The 27,069-nt window shown below is 43.4% G+C and overlaps 1 protein-coding gene across 1 annotated transcript; it reads right to left on the bottom strand.

The window, feature by feature from the left end:
- On the bottom strand, positions 1 to 27,069 carry LOC115103569 (voltage-dependent calcium channel gamma-4 subunit-like). The gene is made up of 4 exons (XM_029624409.2): positions 26,564 to 27,069; positions 2,960 to 3,043; positions 2,498 to 2,638; positions 1 to 2,309 (listed from the first exon to the last, which is right to left on the bottom strand). The coding sequence occupies exons 1-4, from the start codon at positions 26,778 to 26,780 to the stop codon at positions 1,759 to 1,761; spliced, it is 993 nt and encodes a 330-aa protein (XP_029480269.1). The 5' UTR covers positions 26,781 to 27,069; the 3' UTR covers positions 1 to 1,758.

Raw genomic sequence — 27,069 nt, 5'->3', positions numbered from 1 at the left:
TATTTATATTGATTGGAATGTTATTCATGAAAATGAGTTCAGTATTTCCATACATCCCCCTTACTTATTTTCAATCTACAACAGGTTTGTATTTGGATATTTACTAATAGTAAGAGTATGGCAGTGGGTCAGATCATAGTACAAACATACGAAGCGTACAGGTACACCAGTTCCCGCCAATACAAAGACCACAGAGGATAGATAGATAGATGAGGATCACATGACAGTAAGTGAGAAGGATTAGAGTTACAAAATGTACAAAAAAAAGTTTACCAAAATTCCCAGGTTTTAGAAGATTTGCTATCTAGGACTGAAAAGGGTTCTTCAGCTGTCACCAAATGTGAACCCTTTGAATAACCCTTTTTAGTTCTAGGTAGAACCTTTTGAGGGTTTTATGTACACTGAACAAAAATATAAATGCAAAATGCAACAATTTCAATGATTTTACTGAGTTACAGTTCATGTCAGGAAATCGGTGATTTTAAATGAATTCATTAGGCCCTAATCTATGGATTTCACATGACTGGGGCACAGGCATGGGTTGGCCGGGGAGGGTATAGGCCCAACCACTGGGGAGCCAGACCTAGCCAATTATAATTCGTTTTTCCCCATAAAAGGGCTTTATTACAGACAGAAATACTCTGTTTCATCAGCTGTCTGGATGGCTGGTCTTAGACGATCCCGCAGGTGAAGAAGCCGGATGTGGAGGTCAGGGGCTGGCGAGGTTAGATGTGGTCTGCAGTTATGAGGCCAGGTGGATGTACTGCCAAATTCTCTAAAACAACATTGGAGGTGGCTTATGGTAGAGAAATTATCATTCAATTTTCTGGCAACAGCTCTGGGGAACATTCCTGCAGTCAGCATGCCAATGGGATGCTCCCTCGAAACTTGAGACATCTGTGGCATTGTGTTGTTTGACAAAACTGCACATTTTAGAGTGGTCTTTTATTGTCCCCAGCACAAGGTGTGCCTGTGTAATGATCATGCTGTTTAATCAGCTTCTTCATATGCACCTGTCAGGTGGATGGATTATTTTGGGATTATCTTGGCAAAGGAGAAATGTTCACCAATAGGGATGTAAACATATTTGTGCACAACATTTTAGAGAAATAAGATTTTTGTGCATATGTAACATTTCTGGGATCTTTTATTCCATTAACACTTTACAGGTTGCGTTTATATTTTTGTTCAGTATAGAACCCCTTCTACATGGGGTTCTACATGGAACCCAAAGCAAAAAGGGTTCTCCTACAGCACAAAACTATTTTGGAACCCTTTCTTCTAAGAGTGTAATCAGAATATTCAAAGTGTGTTGAAAGTGTATAGCACCAGTTACAATGGCAAAATCAAACCCCTCCAGTGAGTTATCACTTGACAACATCAAAACAACAAGATATGACTACCATTTGTTGAGGGAAATGCAAAACACATACTTTTCTTATGGTGTATCACAGAAGCATTGCTACTAAAGGTCTGGGTTTCTGTAGTCTTTGTAAATGGACTTATAGTAGCTTTACCAAAGGTTTTCGAAATATTCCTTTTCCATTTCTCCTCCACATTCAAACGAAGACGGACGGCAATTTGTTATAACAAAAAAAAAGCACACTCCATCATATGAACTATGACCTTTCAACATGGAAGATAGTCTGTGTATTGTAGTTGCAACAATGATCCTGGATCATGTGCTGTCCAAGTGTTTCCTTTACAGTTTAGTGAAGTCTCCTGTATCCTACCAAGTTCAGAGATGCATTCCAACCCTCATACGGGAGTCGTTCTCCTGTTGACACCCTCCTTCAGATCTTTCTGGAAGCAGTTGTGGACCTGCAGGAAGCTTGAGTCACGCTCTGGACTACAGTACCCAGCTATCCCACTTTTCATAGTGTCCCTACTGAGGGCGTACATGGAGATACCACCCATGGGCATCCCAAAGCTTGCTCCACTTCCTATGCCTGCTCCCCCTCCTCCTCCCATCTTAACCCCGACGGGTGAGGTCTCTCGGGATGGGTCGGTGGAGCGGGAACTGGAACGTCGCCGCCGGTAACGGTAACTAGGGATACGGGAGTAGGGCGAGGTGGAAGAGGTGGTCTTGATGAACTCCCGCCTCGCCCGGCACCGCGTCTCCTTGTTCTTCTCGATGTAGATGTTGACAGCGAGAACGCCAACGGACTCCGCCACGATGAAGGACAGCGCTCCGAAGTAGAAAGACCAGCCGTATCCATAGCTACCCTTATTGTCCTCGTCCTTCTTGTCGCTAGGGTCACCGGCATTACTGGAGATGTAGACGATGATGCCGATGATGTTGCTTAGACCTGAGGAGATACATCGAGAAAGAGGTAGAAATGTAGGGCCTTGCCCATACAGTAGCTTAGTGTTTTCAAAAGTATATACAGTATATGTAAACATCAATATGTGGGTAATGTATACTCCAAGGCAATGCTAGATATGCAAGGAATCGCCGCCATTGCAATGTTTTGAATAGCTGTGTGACGTCACCTACCTGCAGCCACAAACAGGATGCCGGCGCTGAGCAGGATGTTGTTCTTACTGCTGTAGATCCTCCCAGCCCCGACACACAGTCCTCCCAGCAACAACAAGATGTTGCTCAGGATGGGGAAGAGGCTGGAGGCCCGCACTATACCTGTATAGTACACAGCAGTTAGGATGGTTAGCATGTTTACAACGTTAGCTTTACTTTACTCCAAGTATGAAAACTCTGTACTTTTTTCCCCACTGACGGCTCTATATAAACCCAGCACTTACGCCATCTGTCTCTCTCTCCATAGCTCCAATTACTGCCATGACATCATGCTGTTATGGGCCAGGGCCAAGGGAGTTATGACAGATAAAGCACCCCTTGACCACTGGCTACCATTGAGTATCTATGGGCATTGTGTGCTTTACACACGATGATAAAGGATGAACAGACATCTGGATGTGGTGGCAGGAGACAAGCACTTACGTAAGATGTATTCCGAGCTGTCTGTGTCGTAGTTGTTATCTTCTGGGAAGTGATTGATCCGAAGACAGCTTCCTTTGTTGATTCCTGTGGAGTCAAAAGAACCACAGAAAGTCTGTTATAAAAGAGTGCACACTTCAGACAGAAGGGTCGAGAAGTTGATTCTAGCTCATGCAGTTTAGTGGACATTTGAAACACGGCTAATGATTTTCATACAGTACCAAGACCAAATCCATATTGTGGCAAGAACAGCTCAAATAAGCAAAGAGAAAAGACAGTCCATCATTACTTTAAGACATGAAGGTCAGTCAGTCAGTGCGGAAAATTTGTTTGAAGTTTCTTCAAGTGCAGTCGCAAAAACCATCAAACGCTATGATGAAACATGAAGACCGCCACAGGAAAGGAAGACCCAGAGTTACCTCTGCAGCAAAGGATAAGTTCATTAGAGTTTACCAGCCCTAAAAATTGCAGCCCAAATAAATGCTTCACAGAGTTCAAGTAATAGAGACATCTCAACATCAACTGTTCAGAGGAGACTGTGAATCAGGCCTTCATGGTCAAATTGCAGCAAAGAAAGCACTACTAAAGGACACCAATAAAAAGAAGAGACTTGCTTTGGCCAAGAAACCTGAGCAATGGACATTAGACCAGTGGAAAGTCCAAATGTGAGATTTTTGGTTCCAACCCCCGTGTCTTGAGATGAAGAGTAAATGAAGAGATGATCTTTGCATGTGTGGAGGAGGTGTGATGGTGCTTTGCTGGTGACACTGTCAGTGATTTGTTTAGAAATCAAGGCACACTTAACCAGCATGGTTATCACAGCATTCTGCAGCGATACGCTATCCCATCTGGTTTGCGCGTAATGGGACTATCATTTCTTTTTCAACAGGACAATGACCCAAAACACACCCCCAGGCTGTGTAAGGGATATTTGACCAAGAAGGAGAGTGATGGAGTGCTGCATCAGATGACCTGGCCTCCACAATCCCCCGACCTCAACCCAATTGAGTTGTTTGGGATGAGTTGGACCGCGGAGTGAAGGAAAAGCAGCCAAAAAGTGCTCAGCATATGTGGGAACTCCTTCAAGACCGTTGGAAAAGCATTCCAGGTGAAGCTGGTTGAGAGAAAGTCAAGCGTGTGCAAAGCTGTCATCCAGGCAAAGGGTGGCTACTTTGAAGAATATAAATATATTTTGATTTGTTGAAAACTTTTTGGGTTACTACATGATTCCATATGTGTTATTTCATAGTTTTATCTTCACTACTATTCTACAATGTGGAAAATAGTAAAAAATAAAATAAAGAAAAACCCTTGAATGAGTAGGTGTTTCCAAACTTTTGACTGGTACTGTATATATGTGTTAACTCCAATTGAGCATGGTTCATATTGTTTAATAGTCAGAGTTGCAGGTGCTATTGCAGGATACAGCGAAAATCTTAGGCTTCGAGCTCCAACATGCAGGGGAGCAGAAGGAGAAATCATGTCCATTGGGGGAGTAGCAGGTAAGTGAGCGTTGAGACAACACTATACTAATTCAATAATGGCTGTACATCAACCATGTCTGTTCGTTAGAAAAATATATTATGCCTCATGACATGTCACAGTGGAAGTGAAGCTAAAATGGTTCCCAATACTCAATGCACTTCTGTGTTGACCTGTAAAGGCACTCACTAAGTAAAGAGATTAGAGGTTGCAGATTTGCCGTACATTGGGGTTGCTTAATTGTCATAATTAAAAATGACAATACAAATTGATTGCCAAAGAAGAGATGCCTATTATAATGCTGATTATTTTGTTTCCCCACTGATTTTCATACGAAACAAATAATTTAACCTATGAATTATTTATTTAAAAGGATTCTCAATCTGCAAGAGACATTTTCTACCACTGCTAGGAAATTATGTATTCTAGTGGTTAGTGTACCACAGTTAGACAGTCCATTTTCAATATACACATCCCACCACTAGGGGCAGCGGCGGCCAGGCTAGGTAATTTTGATCACAGGTAGGAGTTGGAACCAAAATGATTTTCCAATCATTTAGTTCTGAACAGAACCATATATATTTTTTTCGTTCTGTTCCACTGTTCTAACCTGCAAAATAAAGATTTGAACCAAAAAAGTTATGGTTTATATATATATATATATATATTTTTACATTTATTTAACTAGGCAAGTCAGTAAGAACAAATTCTTATTTACAATGACAACCCACTGTTTCTAGGCTAACTGCCCTTGTTCAGGGGCAGAACTACAGCTTTTTACCTTATCAGCTCAGGGATTCGATCTAGCAACCTTTCGGTTACTGGCCCAATGCTCTAACCACTAGGCCACCTGCCGCTATATTGTTCCATTCTATTCCTTTTTAAACCTCTGAAATGTTTACATTTAGTTCAACATTCAAATAATTCACCAATCAGTGCGGATAGAGCGGCTTGCTATGGAGTGGGCAATCTATAGTTGTTTACATGTGCGATGGTCAGACAACTGTAGGGCTCAAGATGCGACAGAAATGTTGTGTATGGTGTAAAGAGCGAGAGATGTTGGAGGAGGCTTGGCTTGAAGAGCTGGGCATTATTCAAATCAAATCAAATCAAATTTTATTTGTCACATACACATGGTTAGCAGATGTTAATGCGAGTGTAGCGAAATGCTTGTGCTTCTAGTTCCGACAATGCAGTGATAACCAACAAGTAATCTAACTAACAATTCCAAAACTACTGTCTTATACACAGTGTAAGGGGATAAGGAATATGTACATAAGGATATATGAATGAGTGATGGTACAGAGCAGCATACAGTAGATGGTATCGAGTACAGTATATACATATGAGATGAGTATGTAGACAAAGTAAACAAAGTGGCATAGTTAAAGTGGCTAGTGATACATGTATTACATAAGGATGCAGTCGATGATGTAGAGTACAGTATATATGTATGCATATGAGATGAATAATGTAGGGTAAGTAACATTATATAAGGTAGCATTGTTTAAAGTGGCTAGTGATATATTTACATCATTTCCCATCAATTCCCATTATTAAAGTGGCTGGAGTTGGGTCAGTGTCAATGACAGTGTGTTAGCAGCAGCCACTCAATGTTAGTGGTGGCTGTTTAACAGTCTGATGGCCTTGAGATAGAAGCTGTTTTTCAGTCTCTCGGTCCCAGCTTTGATGCACCTGTACTGACCTCGCCTTCTGGATGATAGCGGGGTGAACAGGCAGTGGTTCGGGTGGTTGATGTCCTTGATGATCTTTATGGCCTTCCTGTAACATCGGGTGGTGTAGGTGTCCTGGAGGGCAGGTAGTTTGCCCCCGGTGATGCGTTGTGCAGACCTCACTACCCTCTGGAGAGCCTTACGGTTGAGGGCGGAGCAGTTGCCGTACCAGGCGGTGATACAGCCCGCCAGGATGCTCTCGATTGTGCATCTGTAGAAGTTTGTGAGTGCTTTTGGTGACAAGCCAAATTTCTTCAGCCTCCTGAGGTTGAAGAGGCGCTGCTGCGCCTTCTTCACGACGCTGTCAGTGTGAGTGGACCAATTCAGTTTGTCTGTGATGTGTATGCCGAGGAACTTAAAACTTGCTACCCTCTCCACTACTGTTCCATCGATGTGGATAGGGGGTGTTCCCTCTGCTGTTTCCTGAAGTCCACAATCATCTCCTTAGTTTTGTTGACGTTGAGTGTGAGGTTATTTTCCTGACACCACACTCCGAGGGCCCTCACCTCCTCCCTGTAGGCCGTCTCGTCGTTGTTGGTAATCAAGCCTACCACTGTTGTGTCGTCCGCAAACTTGATGATTGAGTTGGAGGCGTGCGTGGCCACGCAGTCGTGGGTGAACAGGGAGTACAGGAGAGGGCTCAGAACGCACCCTTGTGGGGCCCCGTGTTGATGATCAGCGGGGAGGAGATGTTGTTGCCTACCCTCACCACCTGGGGCGGCCCGTCAGGAAGTCCAGTACCCAGTTGCACAGGGCGGGGTCGAGACCCAGGGTCTCGAGCTTGATGACGAGCTTGGAGGGTACTATGGTGTTGAATGCCGAGCTGTAGTCGATGAACAGCATTCTCACATAGGTATTCCTCTTGTCCAGGTGGGTTAGGGCAGTGTGCAGTGTGGTTGAGATTGCATCGTCTGTGGACCTATTTGGGCGGTAAGCAAATTGGAGTGGGTCTAGGGTGTCAGGTAGGGTGGAGGTGATATGGTCCTTGACTAGTCTCTCAAAGCACTTCACGATGACGGAAGTGAGTGCTACGGGCGGTAGTCGTTTAGCTCAGTTACCTTAGCTTTCTTGGGAACAGGAACAATGGTGGCCCTCTTGAAGCATGTGGGAACAGCAGACTGGTATAGGGATTGATTGAATATGTCCGTAAACACACCGGCCAGCTGGTCTGCGCATGCTCTGAGGGCGCGGCTGGGGATGCCGTCTGGGCCTGCAGCCTTGCGAGGGTTAACACGTTTAAACGTCTTACTCACCTCGGCTGCAGTGAAGGAGAGACCGCATGTTTTCGTTGCAGGCCGTGTCAGTGGCACTGTATTGTCCTCAAAGCGGGCAAAAAGTTATTTAGTCTGCCTGGGAGCAAGACATCCTGGTCCGTGACTGGGCTGGGTTTCTTCTTGTAGTCCGTGATTGACTGTAGACCCTGCCACATGCCTCTTGTGTCTGAGCCATTGAATTGAGATTCCACTTTGTCTCTGTACTGACGCTTAGCTTGTTTAATAGCCTTGCGGAGGGAATAGCTGCATTGTTTATATTCGGACATGTTACCAGACACCTTGCCCTGATTAAAAGCAGTGGTTCGCGCTTTCAGTTTCACGCGAATGCTGCCATCAATCCACGGTTTCTGGTTTGGGAATGTTTTTATCGTTGCTATGGGAACGACATCTTCGACGCACGTTCTAATGAACTCGCACACCGAATCAGCGTATTCGTCAATATTTTCATCTGACGCAATACGAAACATGTCCCAGTCCACGTGATGGAAGCAGTCTTGGAGTGTGGAGTCAGCTTGGTCTGACCAGCGTTGGACAGACCTCAGCGTGGGAGCCTCTTGTGCATTATCTGAATTAGGCCCACATAATTATATCTACAGAAGAGCAGCTTCTATGGAGGAACTTTGAATGAATGAACTTCAGAGAGTTGGCTAAACGTTGAACCAGAGCGAGCTAGCTAGCTAACAAGCTGTGTGTGTAGAGTGGCAACAGAATTAAAAACACGTCTTAAACTTTTTGTAGTTAATAAATCCAATGTGAAACGTGATAACTATAGTATCCTTAACTAGCATTGAAAAAGTTCATTAGAATTAAATAACTTCACCCTAATTTCTGAATCCCGCTTGCAACTTCAGTAGACTACAGTAGTTTCGGAGGGGGAGGGGCAGGTAGACTACACACATTGGCAAAGATTTCCAGGTCAGGTAGACACGAATCCATTTCTGAGTGACAGAGTAAGGGCTTTGTTGTGTTTTTTTTTTGTGGGACTGAAAAAAGTGCCCGGAACTTAAAACTTTGTCACATGCGCCGAATACAACAGATGTAGACCTTACCGTGAAATGCTGCGTTGTTGGTTAAGAAAATATTTACTACATGAACTAAATAAGAAAATCCAAAATTAATAGTCTTATGTCTTGGGATTCTTATGCAGTCTTATGGCTTGGGATTAGAAGCTGTAAAATAACGTTATTACCTGGTTTCCATGCTTTTAAAATAACGGTTCTGTCCCGGTTCTGATTCTGTTACTACAAATGTGTTATTTTCTGTTCTGTTCCCTGAACCGGTTCCAACCATTGCTTACAGGTAGGTACAAGTGATTGACAGGCAATGGTAGAGTGAGAGGTAAATTGAGTAGCCTCCCATCCCGGAAGTGTTTTTCTGTGTTTGTTTGGACACTTTTCATTTGATATGCCATTTGTCAAAAAAAAAAAAATTTATATTGCCGTTTAAGTCACTATCTATGAACATTGATAACCTGCTTGGACTGGCTGACCAAGCTTAGCCTGAACCCTGTGGAGAACAATGTCTGCCATAAGGTCACATGCATTGCTTAACTGACTTCTCACGTGAAATGAAATGTAAAATGATATCAGATTATGGATGACTTAGGTAGATCTCGGTCCCCTAGATGTAGCAAGCTTAGTTTCACCCCCATATTTGAAACCAACTGAGGACAGGAAAGTCAGTCTGCACACCCATAAAAGAGTTCTGATGTTCTTCAGCCCCAAGGCATCTTCCATTCAAAGAGTTTGACTCTTGGTTAAGAAAATCTTCTTTGCACTCTTAAGAGAATAAAACATGTCGGTGACATGAATATTGAAACGTTTCTCACTTTCCACTGAAATTGCTGCCTCAACCAGAGGTTGGGAAGTCAAGTGTGCGAATGAACAAGGACTTACTTCACGCTTGGACTTAATTCACTCTAAAACAGATATCAATCATTTATGAGACAAGATAGTAATGTAAACATGTCTTTTAAGTGGTTTATTTGTCTGTGTGTGGTGATTCTACATGTCTATGATTGGTATCTCCAAGACAGTGCAGATTTGTATTCTTCCCCTCTAATCAGGAACTGATTCAGGACACCAGGTGAGTGGAATCTATGGACAATCAGTGACTTTAATGGCTACCCGGACTATGGCATTGACCCTTTTTTTACACTGACTCTATGCACACTCACTGGACTCTACCCACACATTCACACTGACACACACACAAAGCACACCCACACACGAAACACACTCTCCACATACGCTGCTACTACTTTGTTTATTATCTATCCTGATTGCATAGTCACGTTTACCCCGACCTACATCTACATATTACCTCAACTACCACCTAATACCTAATATGCTCCCAAGTGGCACAGTGTTCTAAGTCACTGCATCTCAGTGCTAGAGGCGTGGTTCAATTCCAGGCTGTATCACAACCGGCCGTGATTGGGAGTCCCATAGGGCGCCGCACAATTGGCCCAGCGTCGTTAGGGTTTGGACGGCCGTCATTGTAAATAAGATTTTGTTCTTATCTGCCTAGTTAAATAAATGTTGAAATAATAAATACCCCTGCACATTGACTCGGTACCAGGACTCCTTGTATATAGCAAAATGATTGTTATTTATAGTGTTACTATTTATATTATTATTTGCAAATGTTCTTACTTTAAAACTCTGAATTGTTGGGAAGGGGCTCGTAAGCATTTTGCAGTTTGGAGCAACAACCACCAAACAGTCTCCACTGTCACAATGGAAATCAATGAGAAAGCTACGACCAGGACACCCAACTTGAAAGGGATTGAGAGACCCCTAAAACGCCTCCAAACTAGGCCCCCTGGTCTGGGCACAACCCCAACATTGTGGGCCACTGCCCCAGACATCCCATGGGCCCAAAAGCGGCCCACACTCCAATTTAAAACCAACAGAACACAGCTGGAGTGCACCACTCTCTAACACATTACATGGGAGAACGGTGACACAGTCACCCAACTTCAACAGCATTGGAAAAATGGAAAAACACCTCACAGGAACAAAACTCTGGGCTGGTTCCAACCCCAACATAGGATACATCTACCCCCTATAGCCCCAGGACCCTAACCCACACTCACGAAGAACCAAGGCCAACAGAACACAAGAGCCCACCGCTCTCTACCTTTACAATGAAGTCTATGGGAAATCGATAACATACACGCCTGACTTTACAGACATCCTAAGACCTTGAAAACACTTCCAAAATGGACCCTCTGGTCTGGGCACCTATGGCAAACCACTGCCCCAAACACCCCCCTGGGCATAGCAAAGGCCTACACCCAAAATCGAAATCAACATCGTATAATCGGAGCCCACCACTCCCAACGCACCATACAAGTCAATGGGAGAGAGAGAGAGAGAAAGAAAGCTAGTCACCTGACTTCAACATGGTGGGACCACAAAACACCTCAGAAAAACTTCTACACGGGCTGGCTCCAACCCCCCTGGGGTATACCTTTACCTCTGACACCTCCCGGACCTGCCAGCCTTGGAACAGGCAATTGGCACTTAAAAGAATAGAGGATGAGCCCACCGCTCCCTAACACTAACACACAGGTCAATGGCACACCAAGAGGTCTAGACTACCATCTTTGAGGACACAGTGAGGGTCTTCTACACCCCTCAGGAACTCCACCAAGGGCTCACTTTAATCACACGGAGTGGCACTCTTACATTTACCTCCTGGACCGATCATTGGTCCGCAATGGAAACAGCACCCAAAAAGGTAAGGGCACCCGCTCCAATGCAATTTCCCATATGGAGAAACATTACAAGCCTTCACCATTGTAATCAATGGAACAGGCCCTCCCATCTCAATAACGCAGGATCCCTATACCACCGGATCTCCAGATGACATTGACATCCCAAACTAGCCACTATGGATACTGCATTCTGATTGGACGAATCGGCCATACACCTCACATGCTCAGTGCATGAACACATCATGCACCAATAGGAATCCTCTACACCTATTAGACCTCGCCCCTGCCCTCTATAAAAGAAGAACACATGTTCAGTCTCAGCACCCCTTGGTCGAAGTACTTAGAGGAGACTGACTTTAAAAAAAGATACGAAAGAACGATAATGCCATGCCTACCGATCAGGACTTCAACGACCTCCATGCCCAGCATGAGGAACACAGGCACTTCTACGTCTACCTCTGAATCCCGAAGACGCTACGAAGGACAACCAGATGCTTTACCTGGTCAACGATGATCCTTCAGACCCTCTACCTCCTGTAAAGGAGACGCACCGACGGGCCACCGAAAACATTTTCCGGCCAGCAACCACGTCTCATATCCGGAATGTCACATAATCAATGAATAAATGGACCCTACAGACCAAGACCCAGTCGTAACTCTGGAACCAGACAAGGGATAGATCGGACGATCAACCTGCTCGCAGCTAACGGAGACGACCTCCCCACCTTCAACGATCCCACAGTCAGCCCTCCTGCAATCTCAGGACAGCACTGGAACACACCACAACGACACCTTAAATCCAGCAACATTGGTTAACCCAACCGGACATCCACACTACACCCCATGGACCCAGCAAAAGAATCTCTCTATAATTGCGGAACCACCTAATACCAACTCAGTTATGACCCCCCTCTTCCACCGCCCCGTCACCATCTACGTCTCTGTCATCCCAACCAACCTATTCCACTCAACACATTAGGACGCCATCCAACAACACCATCATGGATTACACCACACCTGAAAGGGTGGCGTCATTGTAAATAAGAATTTGTTCTTAACTGACTTGTAAAGATTGAATAAAAAAAATTCAACGAAGCTCACAGGAACAGTCCAACAATTCAACCATAACAACAGCTCAGGCCATGAGACACAGGGCTGCCGTGACCATGGATCCTTCCAAAAATCTGATAAAGACCCTCCGCCCCTGAGGGTTGCCATGACCACGGGCCTTACATAACTTCTGGTCCGAGCCATCAACTCATTACAACCAACATGAACCATCACAACAACCGACTTAACTACGTCACAGGCTCGGACTGAGACATCAGAGGTGCCACTACCATGGGCCTCTACACGTCTCTGACGAGGGGCAATAGCGAAGAGTTGCCACAGACCATGGACCCTTCCACCTTAAGTCTATCCACCTACGCCGGACAACGAGGGTTGCCATGACCATGGGCCCTACACCTACCTTGGCCCGAGCCTCTGACAGACACACAGGACCAACAACACCACAACTACATCATATCAACTCAACTAGATCTACACTGTACCCAACAATCTATATGACCAGGGGTGTACGCAACTAGGGTTGCACATTTTGGGGAATATTCAGAGGTGGAAACTTTCCGTGGTTATTAAAGGGGAATATATGGGAATTAACGGAAATATATGCAAATTAATATTAATACCATTTAAATGTAGATGTTTTTTGCATTGGATAAATTTACCATATCATATGGAGACAATTGCAAATGATTAAATCCTTCCAATAGCAATAAAAAAACAATTTAGTTACGAATTAAACTTTAATTAAATGAGTTGATTCTTCACATGGGATGATTTCACTGAACAACAAAAGAAAGGGAATATTGAATGATCCCCAATGATCCATTGCATCTCCCAAAAACGTTTTCAACATACATCTGTAAAATGATAGTCTAGGAACTAAAGTCTTCCTCTCAGGCTTCCACGTCTTCTCCCTGGACCTCCTCAATGTCCACCTCTTGAACATCAGACTGAGGCCTCATCTTCACTGTCACTTTCCAACTTTGTTGAGTATGGTTCATTGTCAGGCTCAAAAAGCCTCAAATTTCCCCGGACGGCCACCAATTTTTCAACCCTTGTATTGGTCAGCCTGTTGCATGCTTTGGTGTGTGTGTTTCCAAACAAGGACCAGTTGCACTCTGAGGTGGCTGATGTTGGTGGCATTTGGAGGATGATGGAGGCAACAGGGGAAAGAGCCTCAGATCCACAAAGTCCCTTCCACCAGGTGGCTGATGAGATATGTTGGCATGACTGCCATATTGCATCTCCATCCCAAAGCCCTTGCTTGGAAGTGTACTTCGACAGACTGCCAAGAACCTTGCCCTCATCCAGGCCAAGGTGGCGAGACACAGCAGTGATGTCACCATAGACCTTGTTGATCTCTGCACCAGACAGGATGCTCTTGCCAGCATACATGGGGTCCAATATGTACGCTGTGGCGTGTATGGGCTTCAGGCAGAAGTCTTCACGCTTTTTGATGTATTTCAGAACTGCAGTTTCCTCTGCTTGGAGCAACAGTGAAGTGGGCAGGGCAGTACAGATTTCTTCTCTTACATCTGCAAGCAGAGTCTGAACATCAGACAGGATGGCATTGTCTCCCTCAATCCGTGCAATGGCTACTGCTATAGGTTTCAGGAGTTTCAGGCTGCTTACCACTCTCTCCCAAAATACATCATCCAGGAGGATCCTCTTGATAGGTCTGTCCATATCGGCAGACTGTGATATGGCCATTTCTTGGAGACTCCTTCCCCTCCAGGAGACTGTCCAACATGACAACCCCAACCCAACAGGTGTTGCTGGGCAGCTTCAATGTGGTGTTATTATTCTTCTCACTTTTCTTGGTGAGGTAGATTTCTGCTATAACTTGATGATCCTTCATACAATTAACCATTTCCTTGGCTCTCGTGTAGAGTGTATTAATTGTTTTCAGTGCCATGATGTCCTTGAGGAGCAGATTCAATGCATGACTCCTCCACTTTAGACCAAGCAGCCTTCATGTTCGCAGCATTGTCTGTCACCAGTGGAAAAACCTTCTGTGGTCCAAGGTCATTGATGACAGCTCATCTGCAATGTAGAGACCGGTGGGTCTGTTGTCCCTTGTGTCTGTGCTCTTGTAGAATAGTAGTAGAGGGGTGGAGATAGTAGTTCATTATTCCTTGCCCACGAACATTCAACCACCCATCAGAGATGGTTGCAATACAGTCTGCTTTCTCTATGATTTGCTTGACCTTCACATGAACTCTGCATCCAGCAAATGAGTAGATAAAGTCTGGTTGGAGGGGTTGTCTGGATGGAGGGGTGTATGCTGGGCGAAGAACATTCAGAAATCTCTTCCAATACACATTGCCTGTGAGCATCAGAGGTAAACCAGTTGATTACACAGCTCGAGCAAGATATTCATCAGCATTTCTCTGACTACATTCCTCAATTGAGTCAAAAAAACTTCTGATTCCAGGAGGACCATGAGCTGTTGCTATCGATAAGGTGTCTGATTCATCATTTTCACCTCGAATAGAAGTAGAGGGACTTTTGTCAGAGGTTGCTTGTTGTGAGCGCTGTGGAACCTTTATGCACTTGGTCAGATGATTCTGCATCTTTGTTGCATTCTTCACATATGATTTGGCAGAGTATATACAAATATACACAGCTTTTCCTTTTACATTAGCTGCAGTGAAATGTCTCCACACATCAGATAGTGCCTGTGGCATTTTCCTGTAAAGATTTGAAAAAATAAATGGTAAAAAAAATATATATACAATTCCATGTACATATAAAAAGTTAAGCAGTTGGATTAAACAACTCCTTTATAAAATAAATGTTTTAAAATGAAACATGTATGGAAACAGGTGAATTAACACTCCTCAGTTAGCAGGCTCAAGCAAGCTAAAACCCACATGGTAGCAAAAACTAACTAGCAGAAATGGTTAACAAGTTAGAAATGATTTAAACAGACTTTGCTGTAGGTTACTATTTACTAGTTAACAGAAAATCATGTATGTCATATAAAATATATTCACTCCACCCAGTATTGTAATCAAAACTTACCAGAAAACATGTAGTCTTTGGCTCAGACAGTGTAGTAGTGTGGGCTCAATAGGATCTCATTAGTGTGCAAGATCTTGAGAATCAGCTGTACATGTGATGGAAGAATGTACTATGCATGCAGAGGGTTGCAATTCCATTTAATTGGGGAAAGTTTAACCAAAATATACCACAATACCTAGAATTGCCTTATGTGTTAACCCACAAAAAAAAGGTTCACTGTTATAAGCAAACTTTTTTTAATGGATTTAAGCAAAAATTCCCATATTCCCGGGTTTAACTTTACATGGAAAATTTCCCCCAAAATTCCGGAAATTTACCGGAAAGTTTCCGACCCATTGCAACCCTAGATGCAACAGCAGGGCCCCTTTGTCATTAGCCACCGAGGGAACAACAAAAAACACACTGAGGTAACAACCCTCCTGTGTTTCAACACATAGACACTCTACACTCTACTCAACAAGCTATACGACCAGGGACGGACGCAACAGCAGTGCTCCTCTGTCATTAGCAGCCGAGGGAGCAACAAAAACACACAGAGGTGATAACCCTCCTACATTTCAACACAACATCTACTCACACCCTTCCACCCACCCACCTACTCAGCAACCTACGAAAAGACAACTCTACAACCCACCAACACGCTCACCAGACTGAGAGGACTAACACTCCTGCAACCTTTGGTACTCTCGCCGGTGCACCTGGCCTTCCCTAAAGCAACTAGGCATGGCAGCCGGTTGGCTATGGATGCATGGCAGCCAACCGGGTGAGACGATCTTGGAAGAGAGTCACCCCTGGATGATCCTGTCTACTGGAGGTCCTGGGGTGGTATGGTTACACGTGGTCTGCAGTTGTGAGGCTGGTTGGATGTACTGCCAAATTCTCAAAAACAACATTGGAGGCAGCTTATGGTAGAGAAATTAACATTCAATTATCTGGCAACAGCTCTGGTGGACATTCCTGCAGTCAGCATGTCAATTGCACGCTCACTCAACTTCAGACATCTGTGGCATTGTTGTGACAAAACTGCACATTTTAGTGGCCTTTTATTGTCTCCAGCACAAGGTGCACCTGTGTAATGATCATGCTGTGCACCTGTCATGGATGGATTATCCTGACAAAGGACAAATGCTCACTAACAGTGATGTAAACAAATGTGTGCACAAATTGAGAGAAATAAGCTTTTTGTGCGCATGGAACATTTATGGGATCTTTTTATTTCAGCTCATGAAACATGGGACCAACACTTTACATGTTGCATTTATATTTTTGTTCAGTATAGAATAGGCTATCCCTACTGCAGAAAATAGATGATTTCTTCATATCCAAAGGCCTACCTGTCATTTAGCAGGAGGAATGTAGTAAGGTCTGGAATATAAATGCATATTGATCTGCATATCATTGTGGCAGTAAGGGAGAAACACACTATGAAACCATCTTTAACTTACTCTTCAGATAACTTTACACTGTATATTTCAAACATACTTACTCTACCTCCCTCACACACCTTCTCCATTTCACTTACTCCCTCTCTCACACACACATCCTCTCTATCTCTTACACACACAGACTCACATCACTCTCTCTTGACATGAATTGTAGCCCAATGTTCTAACAAAACCCTAAGGAGGTGTCGCTCGGCCTATAGAAGTGTCTATGTGCGTGCGTATCAGCTAAGCATACAGAGTCATGATTTACCCAGGAGATTTAGAGGGAGATATAATTAGCATTGGTTCTGATGTACGCTGTAGCGTTGGATACAGGGCAGTACTCTCAATCTATTATGGACTCAAGGTCTCACTCACTCGTTCACACACACACACACACACACACACACACACACACACACTGCTCCCAACTTAGAAAATAATTGAAGGAACACCAGAAAAATATAGGTTTTTGATTAAGATATAGTTTTGAATGATTTATATTAGGCATATGGCATCTTACTTCTGAAGCACATTCGTTTGAGTAGGCTATATTTTCCTTTTCCATTCTTCCTGTGCAATCCACATTTGTGCATAGACTATTGGTCAAGTTACCAGGATGTTTAGCTAGCTAGCTAGGTAACATGACTGGACAAAGTAGTTTATCAAAACAACAATCAGTGGCCCATTAGTAGTTTAATATGGCCTGCAACATGGTTTATGAAATTATATAAAATGTGAGACGGGGTTTTCAGCGACATAAAGGTGCAAGCATGACTGTCGATATGCTCCGCTTTCCCTCTATGGCACTGAGGCTGCGTGACTAGCCTAGTCTCATGGACTACACGTAACAAAGTAATCTAAATCCGGGACACTCAAATTAGTATGATATGTGACGTTTAGTATGGTTGCATAAGATAGTTACTTTAGGCAAAACTAAAGTAGGGTGGTTGGGCGGGCATATAACGCGAACGTCTAGCAACCCAAAGGTTGCGAGTTCAAATGTCATCACGGATAACTTTTGCATTTTAGCTAATTAGCAACTTTTCAACTACTTACATTTTAGCTACTTTGCAACTTCTTAGCTAACCCTTCCCCTAACCTTAACCATTTAGCTAACCCTACCCTTAACCTTAACTCCTAAACTTAACCTTAACCCTAACCCCTAGCCTCGCTTAAGTTAGCAAGCTAGCTAATGTTAGCCACCTAGCTAGAATTCGTAACATGTATAAATATATACGCAAATTTGTAACATATTGTACCTTTTGGCAAATTTGTATACCATACGAAATGGGTGATGGATATCCACAAATGAAAACATACCATACGAAATGTAACATATCATACTAAATGGAGTGTTTCGGATTTACATAAGGAATAATATACGAAATGCTCTGAGACCAGGTTGGCTTCATAGCCAGACTGGCCTGTGCTCTTGGTTCTAACAATGAAAAGATACAATGTATCCACTTCACTCGCACTGCGAGCCACTCCAATAATTAAACAAATGTAACAACAAAAGATTCCTCAGTGTCTGCCGACCCCAGCTCGCATCACTGCTAGATTTGATTTATTTCATTTTTTTGTACTTTTACCCATTTTTCTCCCCAATTGGTAGTTAGAATTGTCCCATCGCTGCAACACCTGTACGGACTCGGGATAGGCGACGGTCGAGAGCCAGGCATCTTACGAAACATGACCCTGCCAAGTCGCACTGCTTCTTGACACACTGCTCGCTTAACCCAGAAGCCAGCCGCATCAATGTGTCGGAGGAAACACTGTACAACTGGTGACTGAAGTCAGCTTGCAGGTGCCCAGCCTGACACAAGGAGTAGCTAGAGCGCGATGGAACAAGGAAATCCTGGCGGGCCAAACCCTCCCCTAACCTGGACCTCATGGGTCTCCCGGTCACAGCCAGCTGTGATACAGCCTGGGATCGAACTGCGGCTGTAGTAACACCTCAAGCACTGTGATGCAGTGCCTTAAACCGCTGCGCCACTTGGGAGGCTTTTTAATTTTTTTTTTTTTTTTTTTTTTACCTCTCAGCGCAGTCTAGTTTCCTGAATTTCTGCCTCTCTGACATGCCCAAAGTAAACTGATAGGATATGCAAATCATTGGTATAATTGGATAGAAAACACTCTGTTAAAATAATGTCTGCGAGTATAACAGAACTGATATGGCAGGCAAAAACCAGAGGAAAATCCATTTAGAATTGATTTTCTTTTAGCTCCCAATGACATCCAATGCAATGCTATTGAAATATCTAATTTCCGCCTCCCAGATTGCAGTTCCTATGGCTTCCACTAGATAAAGTCTTTACACAAGGTTTTAGGCTTGTTTTTGTTTTTTTAAGTGAAGAAGTATTTGTAGTCTTTCCAAGGTGAGCGCCAAGGTAAAAGTAGTCTTTTTGCGCGAGTGAATGAGGGCGCGTTCTTCGTTCTTTTCCTTTGCTATTGAACATAGTATTCTCCGTATCAAATATTATCGTTTATTTAGATATTAGACAACCTGAGGATTAATATAAAACATTGTTTTACTTGTTGGTATGAACTTTGCTGGTAACTTTTTGGAATCCTTTGTATGCATGTTGAAGGAGTGGATTATTGAATTCAATGGCGCCAACTAAACAGCGCTTTTGGTATATAAAGAAGGACTTTATCGAACAAAACAACCATTTATTGTGTAGCTGGGGCCCTTGGGATTAGAAACAGAGGAAGATCTTCAAAAGTAAGTGATTTATTTTATCGCTATTTTGATTTGACGCCTGTGCTGGATTGGAAAATATGTTAATGTGAGGCGCTGTCCTCAGACAATCGAATGCTATGCGTTCGCCGTAAAGCCTTTTAGAAATCTGACAACGGAGTTTGATTATCAAGATTGTACGCTTTTGAACCATGTAAGACACTTGTATTTTCATGAATGTTTACTATTACGATTTTTTATTTTGAATTTGGTGCACTGCAATTTCACCGGATGTTGTCCGGATGTTGAATTTGATCCCCCTAGCGGGATCCGTGCGCTAAGTGTTTTTTTAACTGATGGAGATGTGCAGAAAGAGCTAACAGAAAGAAGCGGGTGAGTAGGGGAGAGCGGGAGAGCGTCTGTCAGTCATCACTAGTTACCACAGCCAAAAAGTCATATACCCTGCTGTTACGGATACAGGTATCCTGTGTGTGTATCCTGTGTGTGTGTATTTCTTTTCTCTCCTTCTCCCCTCCTCACAGGTGGCAATCATCATTCCCCAATCAGTCACCATGCAGTCATCAATCATAAGACACACCTCCTGTTTCCATTACCCAATCACATCCCTTTTCTCTTGGTTTAAAAACCCATTCAGTTGGTTCCTCTGGAGCTCAATCTCTCTTTTGTTTTTGCACCTACATGCCACTTTGTCCCCAACTGTGAGTATTGTTCTGTTATGGTGTTTAACTGTTTGTTTAATGGTGGGAAAAGGGGGTACCAAGACAAGTCGCCCATGGGCATACACTACCCGTAGGTAAACTTTGTCTAAATACACTAGTAAGAACTGGTCGGACCACCCACTGTATTTTTGGTTAGTTAGTTAGCTGTATTGAAGTAGGCTAGTCTATCTTAGGGGTGATTTTGGATATTTGTTTCTTTCCTTGGGTCCAACTACCCATCCGGGATATGTCATTACTGACACCCATGCCGCTTGTGCAGGTTGTTATAGTGGTCTAGTTGAGTGTTGAGTGTCATAGCTGATGTAGCATTAGTGTTTGCTATTTGTTGGCTCTTGTTTGGTAGTAGTGCAAGATGGCTACTTTTGATTTGAAATCCTTTTTGGAAAACCCTTCGTGGGAGGTTTTTGACAAGTGTTGTAGAGTTAATTTAATGACCTTGGCTGACCATTATTCTGTATCGATTCCGCAGAGTGTAGTTAAGGTGGCGGTTAAACAGCTAGTGTTAAATGTTTTTTTGGAAGAGCAGGTGCTTGTGTTACCGCTGCCTGAGCCTACTACCAATGTAGGGGAGATTGCTGCTCCTCTAAGCCTGTCTGAGAATGAGGGCGAGGCTAAAGCTCCAGCCACATTGGCCCGTTTTGATCCACTCTCCCCTACAGTTCCAACTGGAGGCGGAAGAGAGAGCCCAAATTAGGTGAGAGACTCTCCAGTTGGAGATGTGTAAAATTGAGGCAGGAAAATAAAAATAACGAGAACAGAGGCAGTTAAGAGTTGGAGATGTGTACAATTGAGGTAGACAGAACAAAGAGTTCAAAATGCGCCAGATGGAACTGGAGGCAGAGACAGCGAGGCTAGCCTTCGTTCCTGCTGTGTCTGTTAGTGAGCCATCCTCATCAACTGGAGCTTCCAACACTTTTGACATTAGTAGGCAGATTGCCTTGGTACCTTTGTTCAGAGATTCAGAGGTTGACTCCTATTTTTGTGTTTTTGAACGTATAGCCGTAGCATTGAAATGGCCTGAAGAGGTATGGTGCCTATTGCTTCAGTGTAAATGAACTGGTAAAGCCCAAGAGGTTTTGTCAGCGCTACCTCTGGAAGACCGTTTGAATTATGAAGTGGTCAAAGCTACTGTTCTTCGCGCCTATGAGCTTGTGCCTGAGGCATACCGACAGAGATTTAGGTCTCATAGGAAGTCTTCTAGTAAGACTTATGTGGAATTTGCTAGAGACAAGGGAAATCTGTTTGATAAATGGCATGCTGCTAGTAAGGTAACTGATTTCAACTCTCTCCGGGAATTAATCTTGTTGGAAGAGTTAAAAAATTGCTTACCCGAATGCATTGTAGTTTACCTAAACTAACAAAGTATCCTCCCTGTCAGAAGTATCTGTGTTGGCAGACGAGTTCGTGTTGACGCACAAGAGTGTGTTTGCGGCTCATACTGAGAGTAGAGCCACTGAATTGCCTACTTTTAGCCCTAGTCGGCCAGCAGTAGTATATCAAGCACGCCAGAAGAATGAGCGTCCCTGTTTCTATTGCCATAAAGTGGGACATATGATTAATGATTGCTTCCTGCTAAAACACAAACAAGGGATGCCTCTTCGTGCCAAGCCGCAAACAGGTGTTGGGCTCATTCGTACAGTTGTGAGGTCTGAAACTAAACAGGTGCCTCAGGGTAACTGCAGTTTGCAAGTCTCAGTCCCCGACCGCAGTTATGAACCTTTCATTTTCGAGGGGGTTTGTGTCCCTAGCGAATGACGAAGCGTCTCAGCGTCCGGTTAAAATCCTTAGAGATACTGGTGTGGCGCAGTCGTTTATATTGTCTGATGTGTTGCCCTTATCTGATGATACATACTGTGGTTCCAGTGTGTTAGTTCAGGGTATTGAAATGGGTTTTGTCCCAGTGCCATTGCACTTTGTGAAATTACACTCTGAGTTAATCAATGGAATATTCAGAGTGGGGGTACGTCCTAGGTTACCAGTAAAAGGTGTGACCTTTATAATGGGTAATGATATTGCCGGAGGAAAGGTAATACCCGTATTGGAAGTGTTGGATAAAAGTGACCACTCTCTCTCCAATGAGCTGGCACAGAGGTTTCCACATGTGTTCCCCGCTTGTTCTGTCACTCGTGCTCAGGCACAACAAGTGGGTGACGTGATTGAACAGAACAGTGTTCGACAAATCTGAGGTTGATCAAGAGGATGGGTTGTGTGCTACCTCTGGGAAGCTGATCACCTCTGACAAACAGCCCAAGGAAGAATCGAAGTATGTTGAACTTATTGCTGATGCAATACAGTTACCAGTCACTCGTGAGCAGCTGATTGCTAACCAAAAGGTTGACACCAAGCTTGCTAAATGTTTTTCTAGTGTTGTCTCATTGGAAGAGGTAAAGAAGAAGAATGTGGCGTACTTAATTGATGGTAATCTCCTCATGCGTAAATGGACATCCCATGTAGACGTGGACGGAGATTGGAATGCTGTTTCCCAAATAGTGATTCCGACAGCGTAGACGTGGACGGAGATTGGAATGCTGTTTACCAAATAGTGATTCCGACAGCCTTTCGACAATATGTGTTATCCCTCAAAGACTTATGATCGGATCCTTCGACAGGTTTAAAACGAGATGTGGCTCAGTTCTGTCGGACATGCCACATAATGTCAGATAACAGGAAAACCAAATCAGGTTATTCCTCCCGCTCCTCTTTGTCCAATACCTGTCATAGGTGAACCATTCGAACATGTGGTGTTGGATCGTTACCGAAGACAAAATTGGGTAGCCAGTTTCTGTTAACGATTATGTGTATGGCAACAAGATACCCCGAGGCCATTCCTCTGCGAAGGATTACAGCCCCGGTAGTGAGTAAAGCCTTAATTAAATTCTTCACAACATTTGGGTTACCTAAGGTGGCACAAAGTGATCAAGGTACCAATTTCCTATCAAAGCTCTTCAAACAGGTTTAAAATCCTTGTCAATTACTCACCGTGTGGCAAGCGCATATCACCCAGAGTCTCAGGGTGTGCTTGAAAGATGGCATCAGACACTGAAGTCTATGCTACGTAAATATTGTTTGGAATCTGAGAAAGATTGGGATGAGGGAGTTCCTCTAGTTTTGTTTGCTGCTCGTGAAACTGTACAGGAGTCCCTAAGGTTCAGCCCGGCTGAACTAGTGTTTGGTCACACAGTGAGAGGACCAATGAAAGTCCTTAAAGAACAGTTTTTGTCCCAAGAGTTGTGTACAGGAGATGAGAATGTGTTGGACTATGTTAGTCGCTTTCGTGAGCGCCTACACCAAGCCTGTGCTCTCGCAAAGGAAGCTCTGTCTTCCTCACAGAGGAGTATGAAAAGACACTATGATAAACAGGCTGTTTCTCGTCCATTACAGCCAGGTGACCAAGTACTGGTGTTATTGCCTGTTCACGGATCTTCACTGTCAGCTCAATTTCTTTTCAATGAAATACAGACCAGAGAAACAAGTGAAACTGATTGTGCTTCAAACTCCTGAAAACGCCAATCTCGTGTGTGCCACATTAACATGTTGAAAGCATATCACACCCGACCCATCAACCAGTTAGATAGTTCAAAAACAGAGGAAGGAACTGCTGTATCATAGGATAGTGGACTGTCATATTGTTGATGGATTGGAGTAGCGCAATACTCAGCAGCAGTGCATTAGATTGCCCAACTCCGAAATGCTGCTGTCTATCCAATCAGGTCTGGTTCATTTAACGGACGGACAGGCCGACGATATTGTGAGGCTACTGCAGTTTTCCATGTCTCTTTAATGACGTTCCTACTCGTACAAATGTGTTGGAACATGACATAAATGTTGGAAATGCTGCCCCTATCAAGCAACACCCATATCGTGTCAATGCTTCTAAGAGGAAGATAATGAAGGATGAAGTTAAATATTTGTTGGAGAATGACCTGGCTACGCCAAGTTCCAATCCTTGGAGTTCTCCTTGCATTCTGGTTCCTAAACCTGATGGTACGTCCAGGTTATGTACGGATTATCGAAAGGTAAATTCTGTCACAATGCCAGATTCGTTCTCATCGTTACTTTGTCACTATTACACTTTGCATGAGTTATGTTAAGGGTCTCAATACCATCCCCCCTAGACTGCCGGGATAAAGGGATTCGAAACACCTGCTTAATTCTAAAATGCCTCTTCTTAAAATGCGATTTTAAATCTAACCATAACCACACTACTAACCTTATGCCTAACCTAAGCTTAAATGAATACAAAAATTTTAAAAACAATATTTTCATGAATTTTTACGATATAGACAATTTTGACTTTGCCTGTGGTAACTAGTGGAAACTCAGTCTGTCTGCCTGCGAGACAACAGCTCATCCTTTATTACTCAGCATAGCATTGCCATGGCAACCTCCTCCTGGTGCCCAAGAAGCACATTTCGTGCCTACATCTCTGAGGAGCTCTTTGACATTTTACTAATGTTTTCATATGGGGACTGGCGGGTGTGCGAGTAGACCTGCGTACACAAACACCCCCAAAATGTGTTTTGCTAGCTATAAAAAGTATCTCACGAAGCCCCTTTGCTTATTACAAACATCATTCAACAATTACCTCACAGAGCAAAACACCCAACAAGACCCATGCATCATCGTCCTTATCATCAAGAAGTCTCTTATTCAGTCGGGAAAGCAACAATAGCTACTCAAAATCAAAAGCCATTCAAAAACACAAAGAAAGAATGACAGTCATTCAACAGGTGTCTTATCTACTTAGAAGGAAGTAAATAAGACCCCTCCCACTCTGTCTCTTTCGCGCTCACTCTCACTCTTTGAAGTGCGTCATTTCGTCTCCCGTCGACACAGAGACACAGGAGGGAAGCGCTGGTTAAGTGGGAGTTCTTGTTTGATTTAAAGCGAGCTGGGAACAAGACTCAAGTTGTTCCGTGCGCGTCTTAAAAGCCTCCCCTGTGCTCTCCCGCAGCTAAGAACATTTTGTTTTACAAGGCACTAAATAAAGAGCTTTCCATTTGGAACACGTCGTTAAAGAGATGGGCAGTGTGAGGTCAATTTAGTAATTTATAGTTCGCTACATACATGTTAGGGGTTGGAGAAAAGTAGAGGGTTGAGAAAGGGAAAGAGAATTGTGGGTAATGTTGCCACTTGACATTATGTTGCCTAGCTGTGGACATACATGGAATGGCAATGATTGAGAATTGTATTTTTTTGTCAACCTTGACTTTTCTCGCCCTCTTTCTCGCTCTCTATCTCTCTGTGAGTGTCTGTACTTCACTTGCTAACCTTCAGAAGAAATAACAAGTAATATTTACCTATTCATATTGCAAGGTTTGATCATCAAAATGATAAGTGGAAGTCTCCATCTTTCCCCAGGCCAATTTACGCAAGTGCACTTCAGTTCGCTTGCAGTTCGCTAGAGAATTATTTCCCCATCGCGACACTACAGCTGGTTGAGGCTGCATATTTATTAACGTGGTTGATTTCGCCTAACAATGACTCAAGTAATCTGGAAGAGCTGGCTAGTGGCTACTTCAATGGAGAAGAGTAAATAACTAGGTTTTGGTGGGAAAAAGTAGAGACCCAACATCCATTATGTCATTTAGATGCTATATTCATCTGGATGTGACCAAATCGAAGGACACCACTGAACAGATTTATCGTATTGATTAAGAAGTATTGACAGATACAATACCCAGCACCTGGCTCAAATGGGTAGACATTATAAATGAAGTTGACTGAATCTTTCATTGCTGTGCAACTCTCTTAGCAAAGCCCAACCTAGGTCTTATGTTGATACGAGAAAGTAACTCACATATTCGTTCCATCTCATGTTGGTGAAAAACATGCATGCTTTGAATTTGATTAAAGTTAACCCTATTTGCCGATAACTATTTCTAAATCTCACTCATGTTTCCATAGCAATGGCTTAGGTGTAGTTGCCAAGCAACAGCATCACATACACTGAACTGGATGGACAAAGAACCTCCGTTTGGAGAAGCGCATCTAAACAGTTTGAAGTTAAACTCGTAGTTTTGCACTCCTAAAAGTAACAGCCATTGATTATAAACGGGTTGAGTAGGCTATGAATTAGTTCTATTGCACATTTCCATACAGCCGTGCATTATGCATGTACAGTATATGGTAACGAGGCCACGTCATATCCTAAGCAAAAATATAACGTAGTCCTAATACATTGCATTACGCACATGGATACATAATGGTATAACGTTCCCACAATTACTGAGCGTGCACGCAGGAGTAGCCTACACCATCTTCTATCAAACGCCCTTAACAACTTCACTCTGTGCGTGGACAGTTTATTTCAGTGTAGAAAAGGTTTTGTCACCTATGTTTTTCCCCAAACGCCCCCAACACACAAAGTACTCAATGATTCATACATCAGAAATGTTCCTATATTAACCAAATTGAAAAAAAACTCTAAATAATTGACCAGAAAGCTGACAAAGTACCTTCTATACAACAAATCCGCCACAGTCCGGAGTGCGTCAGGTCGCCTCTAGTTTTCTTGGGTTGCATGTCGTCCGTGGTGACATTGGTGGCGTTACATATGTACGCCCGAGAATAGAGCCAGTAGTCGGTCCCAATAGCTATTGTCATCAGACTGAAAGCTGAAAAAGCGCCCACGATGGTCAGCAGTATCTGACACCCACGGTCACACCACGCCATGACGCCTCATAATAATCCACAACGGGCTATGAACACACTAAAGAGGCACGCGCTCTAACCATATGGCGAATTGGTGCGGCAGAATATGGCTATCGTTGCCGGGTTTTTTTTTCTAGAACATCACTTTCATGTAAACTTCAACTGGAGTGCTTCTTAAGTTCAGTAGCTTTTTCCTCTAAACGCTTCTCATGGTTTTAATTTCCCAAAGTTCACATCGCCGAAGTCGTTGATTCCTCCACAGGTTGATGTTTTCCACACCCAAGAATGGAATGGTGTTTTTCGATGTGGG

This window comes from Oncorhynchus nerka, linkage group LG21 (genome assembly GCF_034236695.1).
Source record: "Oncorhynchus nerka isolate Pitt River linkage group LG21, Oner_Uvic_2.0, whole genome shotgun sequence".
Classification (NCBI taxonomy): Eukaryota; Metazoa; Chordata; class Actinopteri; order Salmoniformes; family Salmonidae; genus Oncorhynchus; species Oncorhynchus nerka.
Note: the sequence above shows the minus strand (reverse complement) of the source record. Positions and strands in the feature narration are given on the sequence as shown.

Bases quoted from the DNA above. Each gene is read 5' to 3' on its own strand.
- LOC115103569 (XM_029624409.2), bottom strand. From the start codon at position 26,780: ATGGCGTGGTGTGACCGTGGGTGTCAGATACTGCTGACCATCGTGGGC. The intron at 3,044-26,563 runs GTACTTTGTCAG...TTGACTCCACAG, and splicing joins GCGGATTTGTTGTATAGAAG to GAATCAACAAAGGAAGCTGT. The intron at 2,310-2,497 runs GTAGGTGACGTC...GTATCTCCTCAG, and splicing joins CATCCTGTTTGTGGCTGCAG to GTCTAAGCAACATCATCGGC.